Genomic DNA, 14,313 nt, shown 5'->3' on the forward strand with positions numbered 1-14,313 from the left:
AATCCTTCATCATCCATAAGTTGTGATGGAAAAATGTCTGCAAGCGTGCAGGAGCCCAATTTTAGAGACAATCATTCCTGTGTTATAATGCTCATTGAAGTTTATCAGGTCAGACGACCAACAGATGATAAGAAATATAATCTTACTAATTATTAGAGTTGAAAAGTACTTTGCTAAGCAAAATTCAATGAGGTTAGGCTGGAGATTGAGACGTTAACATAAAAGGGTCAGTTGGTGATGCATGAAAGAAAATAAATTTCTTCTAAAAATCTATTGGAGAATTCTGATTGTAAGAAATGAAAAATATTAAAACAGTGAAACTGTTAAAAAAAAGTGAAGGTTTTGTGCAGCTGGGTGTTGCAGCCCCTTTAGAGGAAAATGGAAACTTGGTTTCATGAGGTTAAAAACAAACACTGGGATGATCCAGACACATTTATTGTTTCTTTAATCACCACAATAGTTTCAGTTTGTGTTAAAATCTCTTAAAAAGCTGTTTTGAGTGATAAGTTTGACTTTAATGTGTTAAGCTTGCATTAGATAAGACAATGTACCACTGAACACAGGAGGGATTATTGCTGAAAATGGGTCTCTGAACACCTCTGTAGATATTCTATTAAAAATCATTCATGATTTGTGATCAGTGTTAATATTAAGCATTTATATGATTATTTTTGATAAATTGCTGTGATTCAATCTGAAACCAAATTTGAGTCTATTCTGAAAACAAGACATTTCTAATTCACCTCAGACTTTTGAGCTGTAGTCTACATTGTAATGATAGTGTATGGTTATTGATTAGAGCAGATGATATGAGGCTATCAGGAGAGACTGTTAAAAAGTTATGAGCTGTCTTGATGCAGAGAAAGTGGAGTTTGTCATCCTGGAGCTGTTGCCAAGATTGAACGATGCTCTGGCTCTGTGGTCAAGTTCAGACATAGGCTTTAAGCAACCATGAGCCACTGATAAGCGTGATAGATTAATAAGCATGTATAAAGTGGACTTGTTAAACAGCTCTGATAGGAGAAAGTCAATGAGCACGCAATAAAGTGGACTTGTTAGGGACAGTTTACCATCAGCCTTGATAAAGTTTAACTTCATTTGTATTGAAAGACAGACTTTAAAGAAGATTCTTATTTGAAACTGGTGATAAAATCCAGGTCAGATACAGTTACATACAAGCATACAGTACACACTACTGCTCAAAGGTCAGAGGTCAGTTAGAAAAGACCCTGATTTTAATAGAAAATTGGCTTTAATGTAACATCACATGAAGTTTATCAGTAATGTTTCACAGCTTTAATCAAATCCTTCATCATCCATAAGTTGTGATGGAAAAATGTCTGCAAGCGTGCAGGAGCCCATTTTTAGAGACAATCATTCCTGTGTTATAATGCTCATTGAAGTTTATCAGGTCAGACGACCAACAGATGATAAGAAATATAATCTTACTAATTATTAGAGTTGAAAAGTACTTTGCTAAGCAAAATTCAATGAGGTTAGGCTGGAGATTGAGATGTTAACATAAAAGGGTCAGTTGGTGATGCATGAAAAAAAAGAATTTCTTCTAAAAATCTATTGGAGAATTCTGATTGTAAGAAATGAAAAATATTAAAACAGTGAAACTGTTAAAAAAAAGTGAAGGTTTTGTGCAGCTGGGTGTTGCAGCCCCTTTAGAGGAAAATGGAAACTTGGTTTCATGAGGTTAAAAACAAACACTGGGATGATCCAGACACATTTATTGTTTCTTTAATCACCACAATAGTTTCAGTTTGTGCTAAAATCTCTTAAAAAGCTGTTTTGAGTGATAAGTTTGGCTTTAATGTGTTAAGCTTGCATTAGATAAGACAATGTACCACTGAACACAGGAGGGATTATTGCTGAAAATGGGTCTCTGAACACCTCTGTAGATATTCTATTAAAAATCATTCATGATTTGTGATCAGTGTTAATATTAAGCATTTATATGATTATTTTTGATAAATTGCTGTGATTCAATCTGAAACCAAATTTGAGTCTATTCTGAAAACAAGACATTTCTAATTCACCTCAGACTTTTGAGCTGTAGTCTACATTGTAATGATAGTGTATGGTTATTGATTAGAGCAGATGATATGAGGCTATCAGGAGAGACTGTTAAAAAGTTATGAGCTGTCTTGATGCAGAGAAAGTGGAGTTTGTCATCCTGGAGCTGTTGCCAAGATTGAACGATGCTCTGGCTCTGTGGTCAAGTTCAGACATAGGCTTTAAGCAACCATGAGCCACTGATAAGCGTGATAGATTAATAAGCATGTATAAAGTGGACTTGTTAAACAGCTCTGATAGGAGAAAGTCAATGAGCACGCAATAAAGTGGACTTGTTAGGGACAGTTTACCATCAGCCTTGATAAAGTTTAACTTCATTTGTATTGAAAGACAGACTTTAAAGAAGATTCTTATTTGAAACTGGTGATAAAATCCAGGTCAGATACAGTTACATACAAGCATACAGTACACACTACTGCTCAAAGGTCAGAGGTCACTTAGAAAAGACCCTGATTTTAATAGAAAATTGGCTTTAATGCAACATCACATGAAGTTTATCAGTAATGTTTCACAGCTTTAATCAAATCCTTCATCATCCATAAGTTGTGATGGAAAAATGTCTGCAAGCGTGCAGGAGCCCATTTTTAGAGACAATCATTCCTGTGTTATAATGCTCATTGAAGTTTATCAGGTCAGACGACCAACAGATGATAAGAAATATAATCTTACTAATTATTAGAGTTGAAAAGTACTTTGCTAAGCAAAATTCAATGAGGTTAGGCTGGAGATTGAGACGTTAACATAAAAGGGTCAGTTGGTGATGCATGAAAAAAAAGAATTTCTTCTAAAAATCTATTGGAGAATTCTGATTGTAAGAAATGAAAAATATTAAAACAGTGAAACTGTTAAAAAAAAGTGAAGGTTTTGTGCAGCTGGGTGTTGCAGCCCCTTTAGAGGAAAATGGAAACTTGGTTTCATGAGGTTAAAAACAAACACTGGGATGATCCAGACACATTTATTGTTTCTTTAATCACCACAATAGTTTCAGTTTGTGCTAAAATCTCTTAAAAAGCTGTTTTGAGTGATAAGTTTGACTTTAATGTGTTAAGCTTGCATTAGATAAGACAATGTACCACTGAACACAGGAGGGATTATTGCTGAAAATGGGTCTCTGAACACCTCTGTAGATATTCTATTAAAAATCATTCATGATTTGTGATCAGTGTTAATATTAAGCATTTATATGATTATTTTTGATAAATTGCTGTGATTCAATCTGAAACCAAATTTGAGTCTATTCTGAAAACAAGACATTTCTAATTCACCTCAGACTTTTGAGCTGTAGTCTACATTGTAATGATAGTGTATGGTTATTGATTAGAGCAGATGATATGAGGCTATCAGGAGAGACTGTTAAAAAGTTATGAGCTGTCTTGATGCAGAGAAAGTGGAGTTTGCCATCCTGGAGCTGTTGCCAAGATTGAACGATGCTCTGGCTCTGTGGTCAAGTTCAGACATAGGCTTTAAGCAACCATGAGCCACTGATAAGCGTGATAGATTAATAAGCATGTATAAAGTGGACTTATTAAACAGCTCTGATAGGAGAAAGTCAATGAGCACGCAATAAAGTGGACTTGTTAGGGACAGTTTACCATCAGCCTTGATAAAGTTTAACTTCATTTGTATTGAAAGACAGACTTTAAAGAAGATTCTTATTTGAAACTGGTGATAAAATCCAGGTCAGATACAGTTACATACAAGCATACAGTACACACTACTGCTCAAAGGTCAGAGGTCACTTAGAAAAGACCCTGATTTTAATAGAAAATTGGCTTTAATGCAACATCACATGAAGTTTATCAGTAATGTTTCACAGCTTTAATCAAATCCTTCATCATCCATAAGTTGTGATGGAAAAATGTCTGCAAGCGTGCAGGAGCCCATTTTTAGAGACAATCATTCCTGTGTTATAATGCTCATTGAAGTTTATCAGGTCAGACGACCAACAGATGATAAGAAATATAATCTTACTAATTATTAGAGTTGAAAAGTACTTTGCTAAGCAAAATTCAATGAGGTTAGGCTGGAGATTGAGACGTTAACATAAAAGGGTCAGTTGGTGATGCATGAAAAAAAAGAATTTCTTCTAAAAATCTATTGGAGAATTCTGATTGTAAGAAATGAAAAATATTAAAACAGTGAAACTGTTAAAAAAAAGTGAAGGTTTTGTGCAGCTGGGTGTTGCAGCCCCTTTAGAGGAAAATGGAAACTTGGTTTCATGAGGTTAAAAACAAACACTGGGATGATCCAGACACATTTATTGTTTCTTTAATCACCACAATAGTTTCAGTTTGTGCTAAAATCTCTTAAAAAGCTGTTTTGAGTGATAAGTTTGGCTTTAATGTGTTAAGCTTGCATTAGATAAGACAATGTACCACTGAACACAGGAGGGATTATTGCTGAAAATGGGTCTCTGAACACCTCTGTAGATATTCTATTAAAAATCATTCATGATTTGTGATCAGTGTTAATATTAAGCATTTATATGATTATTTTTGATAAATTGCTGTGATTCAATCTGAAACCAAATTTGAGTCTATTCTGAAAACAAGACATTTCTAATTCACCTCAGACTTTTGAGCTGTAGTCTACATTGTAATGATAGTGTATGGTTATTGATTAGAGCAGATGATATGAGGCTATCAGGAGAGACTGTTAAAAAGTTATGAGCTGTCTTGATGCAGAGAAAGTGGAGTTTGTCATCCTGGAGCTGTTGCCAAGATTGAACGATGCTCTGGCTCTGTGGTCAAGTTCAGACATAGGCTTTAAGCAACCATGAGCCACTGATAAGCGTGATAGATTAATAAGCATGTATAAAGTGGACTTGTTAAACAGCTCTGATAGGAGAAAGTCAATGAGCACGCAATAAAGTGGACTTGTTAGGGACAGTTTACCATCAGCCTTGATAAAGTTTAACTTCATTTGTATTGAAAGACAGACTTTAAAGAAGATTCTTATTTGAAACTGGTGATAAAATCCAGGTCAGATACAGTTACATACAAGCATACAGTACACACTACTGCTCAAAGGTCAGAGGTCACTTAGAAAAGACCCTGATTTTAATAGAAAATTGGCTTTAATGCAACATCACATGAAGTTTATCAGTAATGTTTCACAGCTTTAATCAAATCCTTCATCATCCATAAGTTGTGATGGAAAAATGTCTGCAAGCGTGCAGGAGCCCATTTTTAGAGACAATCATTCCTGTGTTATAATGCTCATTGAAGTTTATCAGGTCAGACGACCAACAGATGATAAGAAATATAATCTTACTAATTATTAGAGTTGAAAAGTACTTTGCTAAGCAAAATTCAATGAGGTTAGGCTGGAGATTGAGACGTTAACATAAAAGGGTCAGTTGGTGATGCATGAAAAAAAAGAATTTCTTCTAAAAATCTATTGGAGAATTCTGATTGTAAGAAATGAAAAATATTAAAACAGTGAAACTGTTAAAAAAAAGTGAAGGTTTTGTGCAGCTGGGTGTTGCAGCCCCTTTAGAGGAAAATGGAAACTTGGTTTCATGAGGTTAAAAACAAACACTGGGATGATCCAGACACATTTATTGTTTCTTTAATCACCACAATAGTTTCAGTTTGTGCTAAAATCTCTTAAAAAGCTGTTTTGAGTGATAAGTTTGGCTTTAATGTGTTAAGCTTGCATTAGATAAGACAATGTACCACTGAACACAGGAGGGATTATTGCTGAAAATGGGTCTCTGAACACCTCTGTAGATATTCTATTAAAAATCATTCATGATTTGTGATCAGTGTTAATATTAAGCATTTATATGATTCTTTTTGATAAATTGCTGTGATTCAATCTGAAACCAAATTTGAGTCTATTCTGAAAACAAGACATTTCTAATTCACCTCAGACTTTTGAGCTGTAGTCTACATTGTAATGATAGTGTATGGTTATTGATTAGAGCAGATGATATGAGGCTATCAGGAGAAACTGTTAAAAAGTTATGAGCTGTCTTGATGCAGAGAAAGTGGAGTTTGTCATCCTGGAGCTGTTGCCAAGATTGAACGATGCTCTGGCTCTGTGGTCAAGTTCAGACATAGGCTTTAAGCAACCATGAGCCACTGATAAGCGTGATAGATTAATAAGCATGTATAAAGTGGACTTGTTAAACAGCTCTGATAGGAGAAAGTCAATGAGCACGCAATAAAGTGGACTTGTTAGGGACAGTTTACCATCAGCCTTGATAAAGTTTAACTTCATTTGTATTGAAAGACAGACTTTAAAGAAGATTCTTATTTGAAACTGGTGATAAAATCCAGGTCAGATACAGTTACATACAAGCATACAGTACACACTACTGCTCAAAGGTCAGAGGTCACTTAGAAAAGACCCTGATTTTAATAGAAAATTGGCTTTAATGTAACATCACATGAAGTTTATCAGTAATGTTTCACAGCTTTAATCAAATCCTTCATCATCCATAAGTTGTGATGGAAAAATGTCTGCAAGCGTGCAGGAGCCCATTTTTAGAGACAATCATTCCTGTGTTATAATGCTCATTGAAGTTTATCAGGTCAGACGACCAACAGATGATAAGAAATATAATCTCACTAATTATTAGAGTTGAAAAGTACTTTGCTAAGCAAAATTCAATGAGGTTAGGCTGGAGATTGAGACGTTAACATAAAAGGGTCAGTTGGTGATGCATGAAAGAAAATAAATTTCTTCTAAAAATCTATTGGAGAATTCTGATTGTAAGAAATGAAAAATATTCAAAGAGTGAAACTGTTTCACACAGTAGAAATTTGTATTCATCGTTTATATTGTTTTTTTTTTCTGATTTTAGTGTTTATTTGTGAGTGTAGTTTTTATTTGCATGATTTTATTCTGTTTGTATCACATTGTTTCAGTGTGTTATTTTACATTGTTTTAATCCACTGTGGATTGGCTGGCAATGGGACAAATTAGCTGATAGTGATCACATGTTGAGGCATGGGTGTGTCCAGAGGTGTCCTTTCAGCTGTTTAAAGGTCGTATTAAAAGGAAGCAAGCTGAGCACTGGGAGGAGAGAGGCCCTAGATTGGAAGAGGAACGCATGAAGGCCAGGTGGAAAAGAGGGAGCCGCTGCGTGATCGTGGGGGGTGCGACGCCTCGTCTGGAGACCGGTCAGCGTGATGTGGTGACCCAGTCCCGACAGCAGGAACGGCGACAGTAGGAGACAACGTGTGTGATTGACATCAGGGCAGATGTATACTGCCTGCATTTGTGAGTAGTGTCTCACTGTTGTTCACTGGGTGCAGCCGTGTTGGGAGAGGGTCGCCATGGCTATAAGCCAGGGCAGCTTCCGGGATGATGGTTCTGGCTCCTATTTGTTTTTACTTACAGGTGATGACGTGAGGGGAGCCGCGGTGGTATCGAGCGACGGACTCCAGTGCAGAATGCGAACTGGGTTGGGATGTGATGGACCCAGTTGACGGACGAGACTGGGACAGGAGGCTCCTCGTCTGCCTGACACGAGGCTGGCGTGGACCCCGCTCAGCAAGAGGAATTTCTGTCCAGCTCAAGAACACACAAGGAATATTTGTCCTGGGTTGTGGGACTGGGTGGGATTTCTGTGCATGAAGAGAATTGTATTTTGACCAGTTTTAGAATAATCTTATCCAGTCTCAGTGGGAATTTTAGCATATCGAGAATATTTCATTGTATATTTTATTTCTTAGTATCTGGTTTGTTCTATTCCTGCTGTCCACCTCGTGGAATAAACATGAATGAAACAATACTTTCCTGTCAAAAACAATATTTTAGTCAGGGCTAGCGGAAAGTTTCATATATATCATGAACATCTTTCCTCTTTGTCTTCCTATAGTTTAGTTTCATTTTCTTACCCCAACCGGTGGAGGCAGATGGCCGCCCCTCCCTGATTCTGGTTCTGCCGAAAATGGAGTTTTCTTGCTCATAGGGGGTCATTTGATCGTTTGGGCTTCCTCTGTATTATTGCACAACCTTTATCTTACCATATATTTCAAGTTTATATGTTGTGAATTGGCTTGATTTAAATCAAATTGAACTCATTCAATTAGAACCAAATATAACTTGTAATCGAATCTATTCAAATGTAAAGTCATCTCACTCAATTTGTACAACTAGCACTGAAACATACACTGACATCCTCTGTTTCCCAATTAGCAGATCAGAGGTTGCTGTTTTATTCATGACTCAATACTTGAATGGTTTTAATAAACATTTAAAAAGTACATTGCTTCATTGTATGATTAATTCTTTGTCTGTGTCAGTCCTTAATACACACACGTATACAATAATTCTAGTTGCCACAGTCTCCGGAGATCCTATGCTCCCTTTTCTCATACTTTTCTTCACTGTTTACCTCATTTTGCGGAATAAAATGTATATTTTTGTAAACAATGACTTGTTTTGGGCCATTAAAAAAAACTGTCTCCATATGAGGACGTACTTGAAGAGAAAAAGTCACCACTTTGCATTTTACAAATCAAGTAAACAAACACGGGGCTGTTTATCATATAACTAACTTTTAGGTCTGTGGGATGGAAGGACAGGAGCTTTAAATGTTGTGCCTCCATAATTATTCTAGAGTCTTTACAGTGTTCAGCGCCTGCTGTGATTTAGTGCTACATACATAAACTTGAAATGAATGAATCCACCTGTTCACAGGAGATCACAGGAAGATGACACCAAACATCAGAAGATCTTATTGTGCGCCACAGGGTGGTTTCTTGGGGCTAAAAGCACATAATAAACTACAGCAGAAGCTCACATAAAGCAGGAAATAAGCAGGCACCACTTGATCTGCTAATGCACGTTTCCCACTTTTATTGTTGCCTCATTCACTAACAGTTCAATGGTGCAAGATTACCATACACAGAATTAGGATATCTGCATGACACATCTATGCTGTACAGCTAATGGATTATAATTATTACAAATACAGTAAACATATTTACATTTTAGTTCAAGCTCCATACAACATAGATATTTACAAAGCATGAAAATGAAACCGGTCTGACAAATAATAAACAGCGTTAATGACGTTTTATTTTTATTTTCTTTTGGTGAACAAATCTGAAAGGGGGCGGGGTTAACTGATATTAATTGTCAGAGGGGGAAGGTGGAAAATATCATGGCTAGTTTTGTTTGAAAGGCATTGTGATGGCCAAACCCGTGGCCACACTCTAAAGTCGTTGCTGGACAAAAGATGGTAGCCAGGGTTTGAAACCATTAAATGCAAAGGAAGATAATTGGACCACACCACCACTTCCTGCTGAAGGGGGAATGTGTGTTTTCTTTACTTTAAAAACAAAGTATTTGTATTTAATTAAATATTTGAGTTTAGGGTTTAATGGGGTTTTTGATTTTCTTCTTTGGTGTTTAGTTTATTAACAAACTAGATTGTACTGCATTGTTTGTGATTTATGATTGTGTTTTGTTTGTTACCCCTCATGTGTCACAATGGTCTGATCAGCCATTATATATACCTTTGTATGTCATTTCATGTTTTAGGTCAGTTATGTTTGTTTGTAGCAGTCATTTGGTTTGTTAAGTTTGCAGTCTTTGCCTGAGTTCAGTTTTGTTTCTTTGACCTCTTTTATGAGCTCAACATTCATTACTCTTGTAAATATAATTTTGGGGGTTAAATAAATGGAAACTATATTTTTCTAATAATTCCTGGGACTCCTCCTGTTTTTCAACTCGGTCCATCACATGTGGTGTCAGAAGTGGGATCCTTCAGTTGAGGAGACAGGATTTTTTTTTTGCATTTTTCTGCCCTTTTTTGTCCCCTGACAAACTTTTTGAGCCATGCAGAATGCTGTGCGCCCAAAGAGAGGAAATAAAATGGAGGCCAAAGAGGCCTTGCAGCAGCCAGAGAGGGAGATGGAAGAAGGAATTTCAGTTGTGGCTGGAGACACTGAAGGAGAGGATACCAGGGAGCCAACTCTGCTTGATATTGCTGGGATTCTTCAGGCTTTCATGGGACAGCAGGAAGTTCGAGATAAAAAGCAGAGAGAGGATGCTATACTGCAAGAACAGCGTTTTAAGAGTTTGCAACACCAGTTTCGGCTTTTGCAAATGGAAGTGCAGGCCAGAACCACCCCACTTCCAGAGCCCACATCAACTGATCCAGAGCCTGTTGAAACTCCAGCTGATTATCAGACACAAGCAACATCTCAGCATGAGGGTTCTGGCTCAGCCTCCATATTAACAGGTCAGTCTGTGCATATTCATCATCCTAAACTAGAGAAACTAGCTGTTGAAGATGATGTTGAACATTTTCTGACCACTTTTGAGAGAATTGCAGCTGCTTGTCGCTGGCCAGAGTCAGACTGGATTTTTCACCTCATTCCTCTTCTTACTGGTAAGGCTCGAAGTGCCTATGTTAATATGGATGTGGACGATTCACTGCAATATGATAAGGTAAAAGCTGCCATTTTGCAAAAATATGATATAAACCCAGAAACATACAGGCAAAGATTTCGCTGTCTTGAAGTTTTTGATGAGAGTCCCAAGGAACTGTATGCAAGACTGAAAGAACTTTATGAAAAATGGATTCAGCCAAAAAACAGAACTGTAAAAGAAGTTGGTGAAATTATTATCTTGGAGCAGTTTTTAAGAATGCTGTGTCCTGAGCTTCAGGTCTGGATTAAGGAGCATAATCCAAAGTCTGCTGCAGAGGCTGCCACCCTGGCTGATGTGTTTGTAGCTGCCCGAAGTAAGAGTCAGCCATGGAGCAACAGTGCATGGAAGGCTGCCAGAGATTCACGTCGGTCGCAACCCCCTCAGCATCCTCAGAGGTCAGCGACGGGTGTGGGTAAGCCCTTTACAAGGGAAAAGCAGCCTCTGAATACCTTGAAGCCAGGTAAAAGGCCACCAGTGTGCTACCTTTGTGGACAGGAAGGTCACACTAAGCCCATGTGTCCTAATAATCAAAGCAAATTATCTCAGATGTGTTTTGTGCCTCACCAGAATGTGGATATTACATCTGAGAGAAAGCAGTCAAATAAAATCACCACAGTTAAGATTAATGGACAAGAAATTAATGCTTTAATAGATACTGGCAGCACACAGACTCTGGTACACAGGAAATATGTGTCAAACGATTACACATGCTCCTCTGAAACCATATCAGTTTGCTGTATACATGGTGATGAAAGACCATACCCTACTGCTGATCTGTTTATTGAAGTGCAGGGGACACCCTATCTGTTAAAGGTTGGTGTAGCTGATAATCTGCCCTATCCTGTAGTTCTTGGGGAGGATCTGCCAGTCATCTATGATCTGTTGAGGGAAGTACATGAGTGTAATGTTGCTATAACAAGGGCTCAAACTAAAAATCAGGATGAGCATTATGCAACCCTCAGTGCTTTACCCTTCTTTGAGGCTGAACTAGAGACAGAACCCGGGAAGTCTCGGAAGCCACGCAGTCAAAGAAGAAGTGAAAAATTTCAACACACTGTTGGAAATACATCAGTTCAGGCTGCTCCAGATATGCCTTTAGGTTTTTCAGTACCTACAAACATTAGACAAATGCAGCAGGCTGATCCAACTTTGTCTGCCATGTTGCTGAGGGCTAAGGAAAAGGACTCTGTTGAATCTGACACAAATAAAGAGCTGTACATTCTGCAAGATGGCATTTTATACCACCAGCACGGCCAGGTTAAACAGTTAGTGGTCCCTAAAGTAGCCCGTGAAACAGTGCTTACTTTGGGGCACTCTATTCCCTGGGCTGGCCACCTGGGGAAGCATAAGACCACCGCTCGCATCAAGCGATATTTTTTCTGGCCTGGTTTTTGCGCTCAGATGTTGCTATGTTTTGCAGGAGTTGTCCTCAATGTCAGAAGACTTCAATTAGGGTCCCCACCAAAGCACCACTCCAACCTCTCCCAATCATTGGTATACCATTTCAGCGTCTTGGCATGGACGTAGTTGGTCCTGTAGAAACAAGTAAATCTGGAAATCGCTTTATGCTAGTCATTACAGACTATGCTACGAGGTATCCTGAAGTCTTTCCACTAAAAACTGTTAAAGCAAAAACTGTAGCTTCCTCATTGATTCAACTGTTCTCAAGGGTTGGATTCCCACAGGAGATTTTAACTGACCAGGGCACTAATTTTATGTCCACACTGTTGAAAGAGGTCTATAAGCTGTTAGGCATCAGGAGTGTGCGGACAACCCCTTATCACCCACAGACAGATGGACTGACGGAGCGCTTCAACCAAACTCTCAAACAAATGCTCCGAAAGTTTGTCAATGATACAGGGTCTGATTGGGACCAGTGGCTGCCATACCTCCTTTTTGCCTACAGGGAAGTTCCTCAAGCCTCCACTTGCTTCTCCCCGTTTGAGCTTCTTTATGGCAATGAGGTGAGAGGCCCATTGACCCTGCTAAAGGACTCATGGGAGGGAGAGCAAGTTAAAGAGGAATCGGTCAATGTTATTTCATATGTCATTCATATGAGAGAAAAGCTTCAGCAGATGAGTGAACTGGCTCAGAGCCATATGGCAGCTGCTCAGAGGCAACAAAAGACTTTGTTTGATAAAAAAGCTCGCCACAGGAGTTTTGTCCCTGGCCAGAAGGTTTTGGTAATGTTGCCAACTTCTGACAGCAAGTTGCTGGCAAAGTGGCAGGGACCCTTTGAAGTACAGAAGAAACTTGGACCTACTACCTACAAAGTTTCCACACCAGGTCTCCAGCGAGGGAGTAGAGTGCTCCATGTTAACCTTCTTAAGGAATGGATTCCACGCACTGAGAATAAAACGGAGGGTTTGCTTATTCACAGCGTGGATGAGGAGGAAGAAGTTAATGACTACTTGCCTTCAGTAACAGTCTCTGTCCTGGACCTGAGCCATCTCACCAGTGAGCAACAGTCTCAGGTAACACCTCTGATTAATTCAGACATATTTCAAAAGTACCCAGGTCGCACGAGTCTGGTGGAGCATGACATTGTTTTAAAACCTGATGCAGCTGTGAAGCGTATGAGTTACAGGATACCGGAACGCTTCCTGGTGGAGTTAAAGGAGGAGGTGGACCTCATGCTGTCTCTTGGAATCATCCAACCTTCAACAAGTGAGTGGTGCAACCCTGTTGTGTTGGCTCCGAAAAAGGATAGCACGATACGTTTCTGCATCGACTTCAGGTACCTCAATTCCATATCAAAATTTGACTCTTACCCGATGCCACGCATTGACGATCTCATTGAGCGTTTGGGGAAGGCAAAATATCTAACGACCATTGATCTCTCCAAGGGATACTGGCAAGTACCTCTCACTAAACAGTCTCAAGAGTTGACAGCATTCTGTACTCTGTGGGGATTGTTCGAGTTCACAGTCTTGCCATTTGGTCTGCATGGGGCCCCAGCAACATTTCAAAGACTAATGGATAAGATACTCTGTGGGCTCTCAGCATTCACCTGTGCGTACCTTGATGATGTTGTTGTTTTCAGTGGAACTTGGGAAGAGCATGTGGATCACCTAAGGATCGTGCTGGATCGGCTGTGTTCCGCAGGCCTTACCATCAATCCAGCAAAGTGTGCTCTTGCTAGGACTGAAGTCCAGTACCTCGGGTTTACTGTTGGAGGTGGGACAATTAAACCACAGGTTGACAAAATTAATGCAATTGCATCATGTCCTCTTCCACAAACCAGGAAACAGCTGCGATCCTTCCTCGGCATGGCTGCGTTCTACAACAGATTCATTCCCAACTTCTCAGCTAGAGCAGCCCCACTGACGGACAGGATTGGCTCAAGATGTCCCAATAAGATTCGGTGGACAGCTGAAGCCGTTGCAGCTTTCAAAGACCTTCGCCAGTCCCTGAGTAAGAACCCTGTTCTGCACTCACCAGATTTCACAAAAGACTTTACATTGCAGACTGATGCTTCTGAAAGGGGTTTGGGAGCAGTGCTTCTGCAGGGACCACCAGAGGATCGACATCCTGTCGCTTACATCAGCCGTAAGCTGCTACCAAGGGAGAGCCGCTACGCAACGGTTGAGAAGGAAGCCTTGGCCATTAAATGGGCACTTGACTCTTTCAAATATTATTTGCTGGGAAGAGAATTCATCCTTCAAACTGACCACAAAGCCCTGCAGTGGCTGGAAAGAATGAAAGACACTAATGGGAGAATCACCAGGTGGTATCTGGCTATGCAGCCATACCGGTTTAAGGTTCACTATATCCCTGGTAAAGACAACACCACTGCTGATTACCTCTCTCGCTGCCTGATGGAAGATCCAGAAGTGG

The 14,313-nt window shown here is 39.2% G+C and overlaps 1 protein-coding gene across 1 annotated transcript; it reads left to right on the forward strand.

Annotated features, from left to right (window-relative positions):
* The first annotated feature begins 6,316 nt into the window (after positions 1-6,316).
* LOC146364202 (uncharacterized) lies at positions 6,317-12,003 on the forward strand. The gene is made up of 2 exons (XM_084917252.1): positions 6,317-7,311; positions 7,432-12,003. Exon 2 carries the CDS (start codon positions 9,880-9,882, stop codon positions 12,001-12,003), a length of 2,124 nt encoding a protein of 707 aa, XP_084773378.1. The 5' UTR covers positions 6,317-7,311; positions 7,432-9,879.
* Positions 12,004-14,313: the final 2,310 nt, after the last annotated feature.

This window comes from Perissodus microlepis, chromosome 20, assembly GCF_051167445.1.
Source record: "Perissodus microlepis isolate ML-2025 ecotype Zambia chromosome 20, ASM5116744v1, whole genome shotgun sequence".
Classification (NCBI taxonomy): Eukaryota; Metazoa; Chordata; class Actinopteri; order Cichliformes; family Cichlidae; genus Perissodus; species Perissodus microlepis.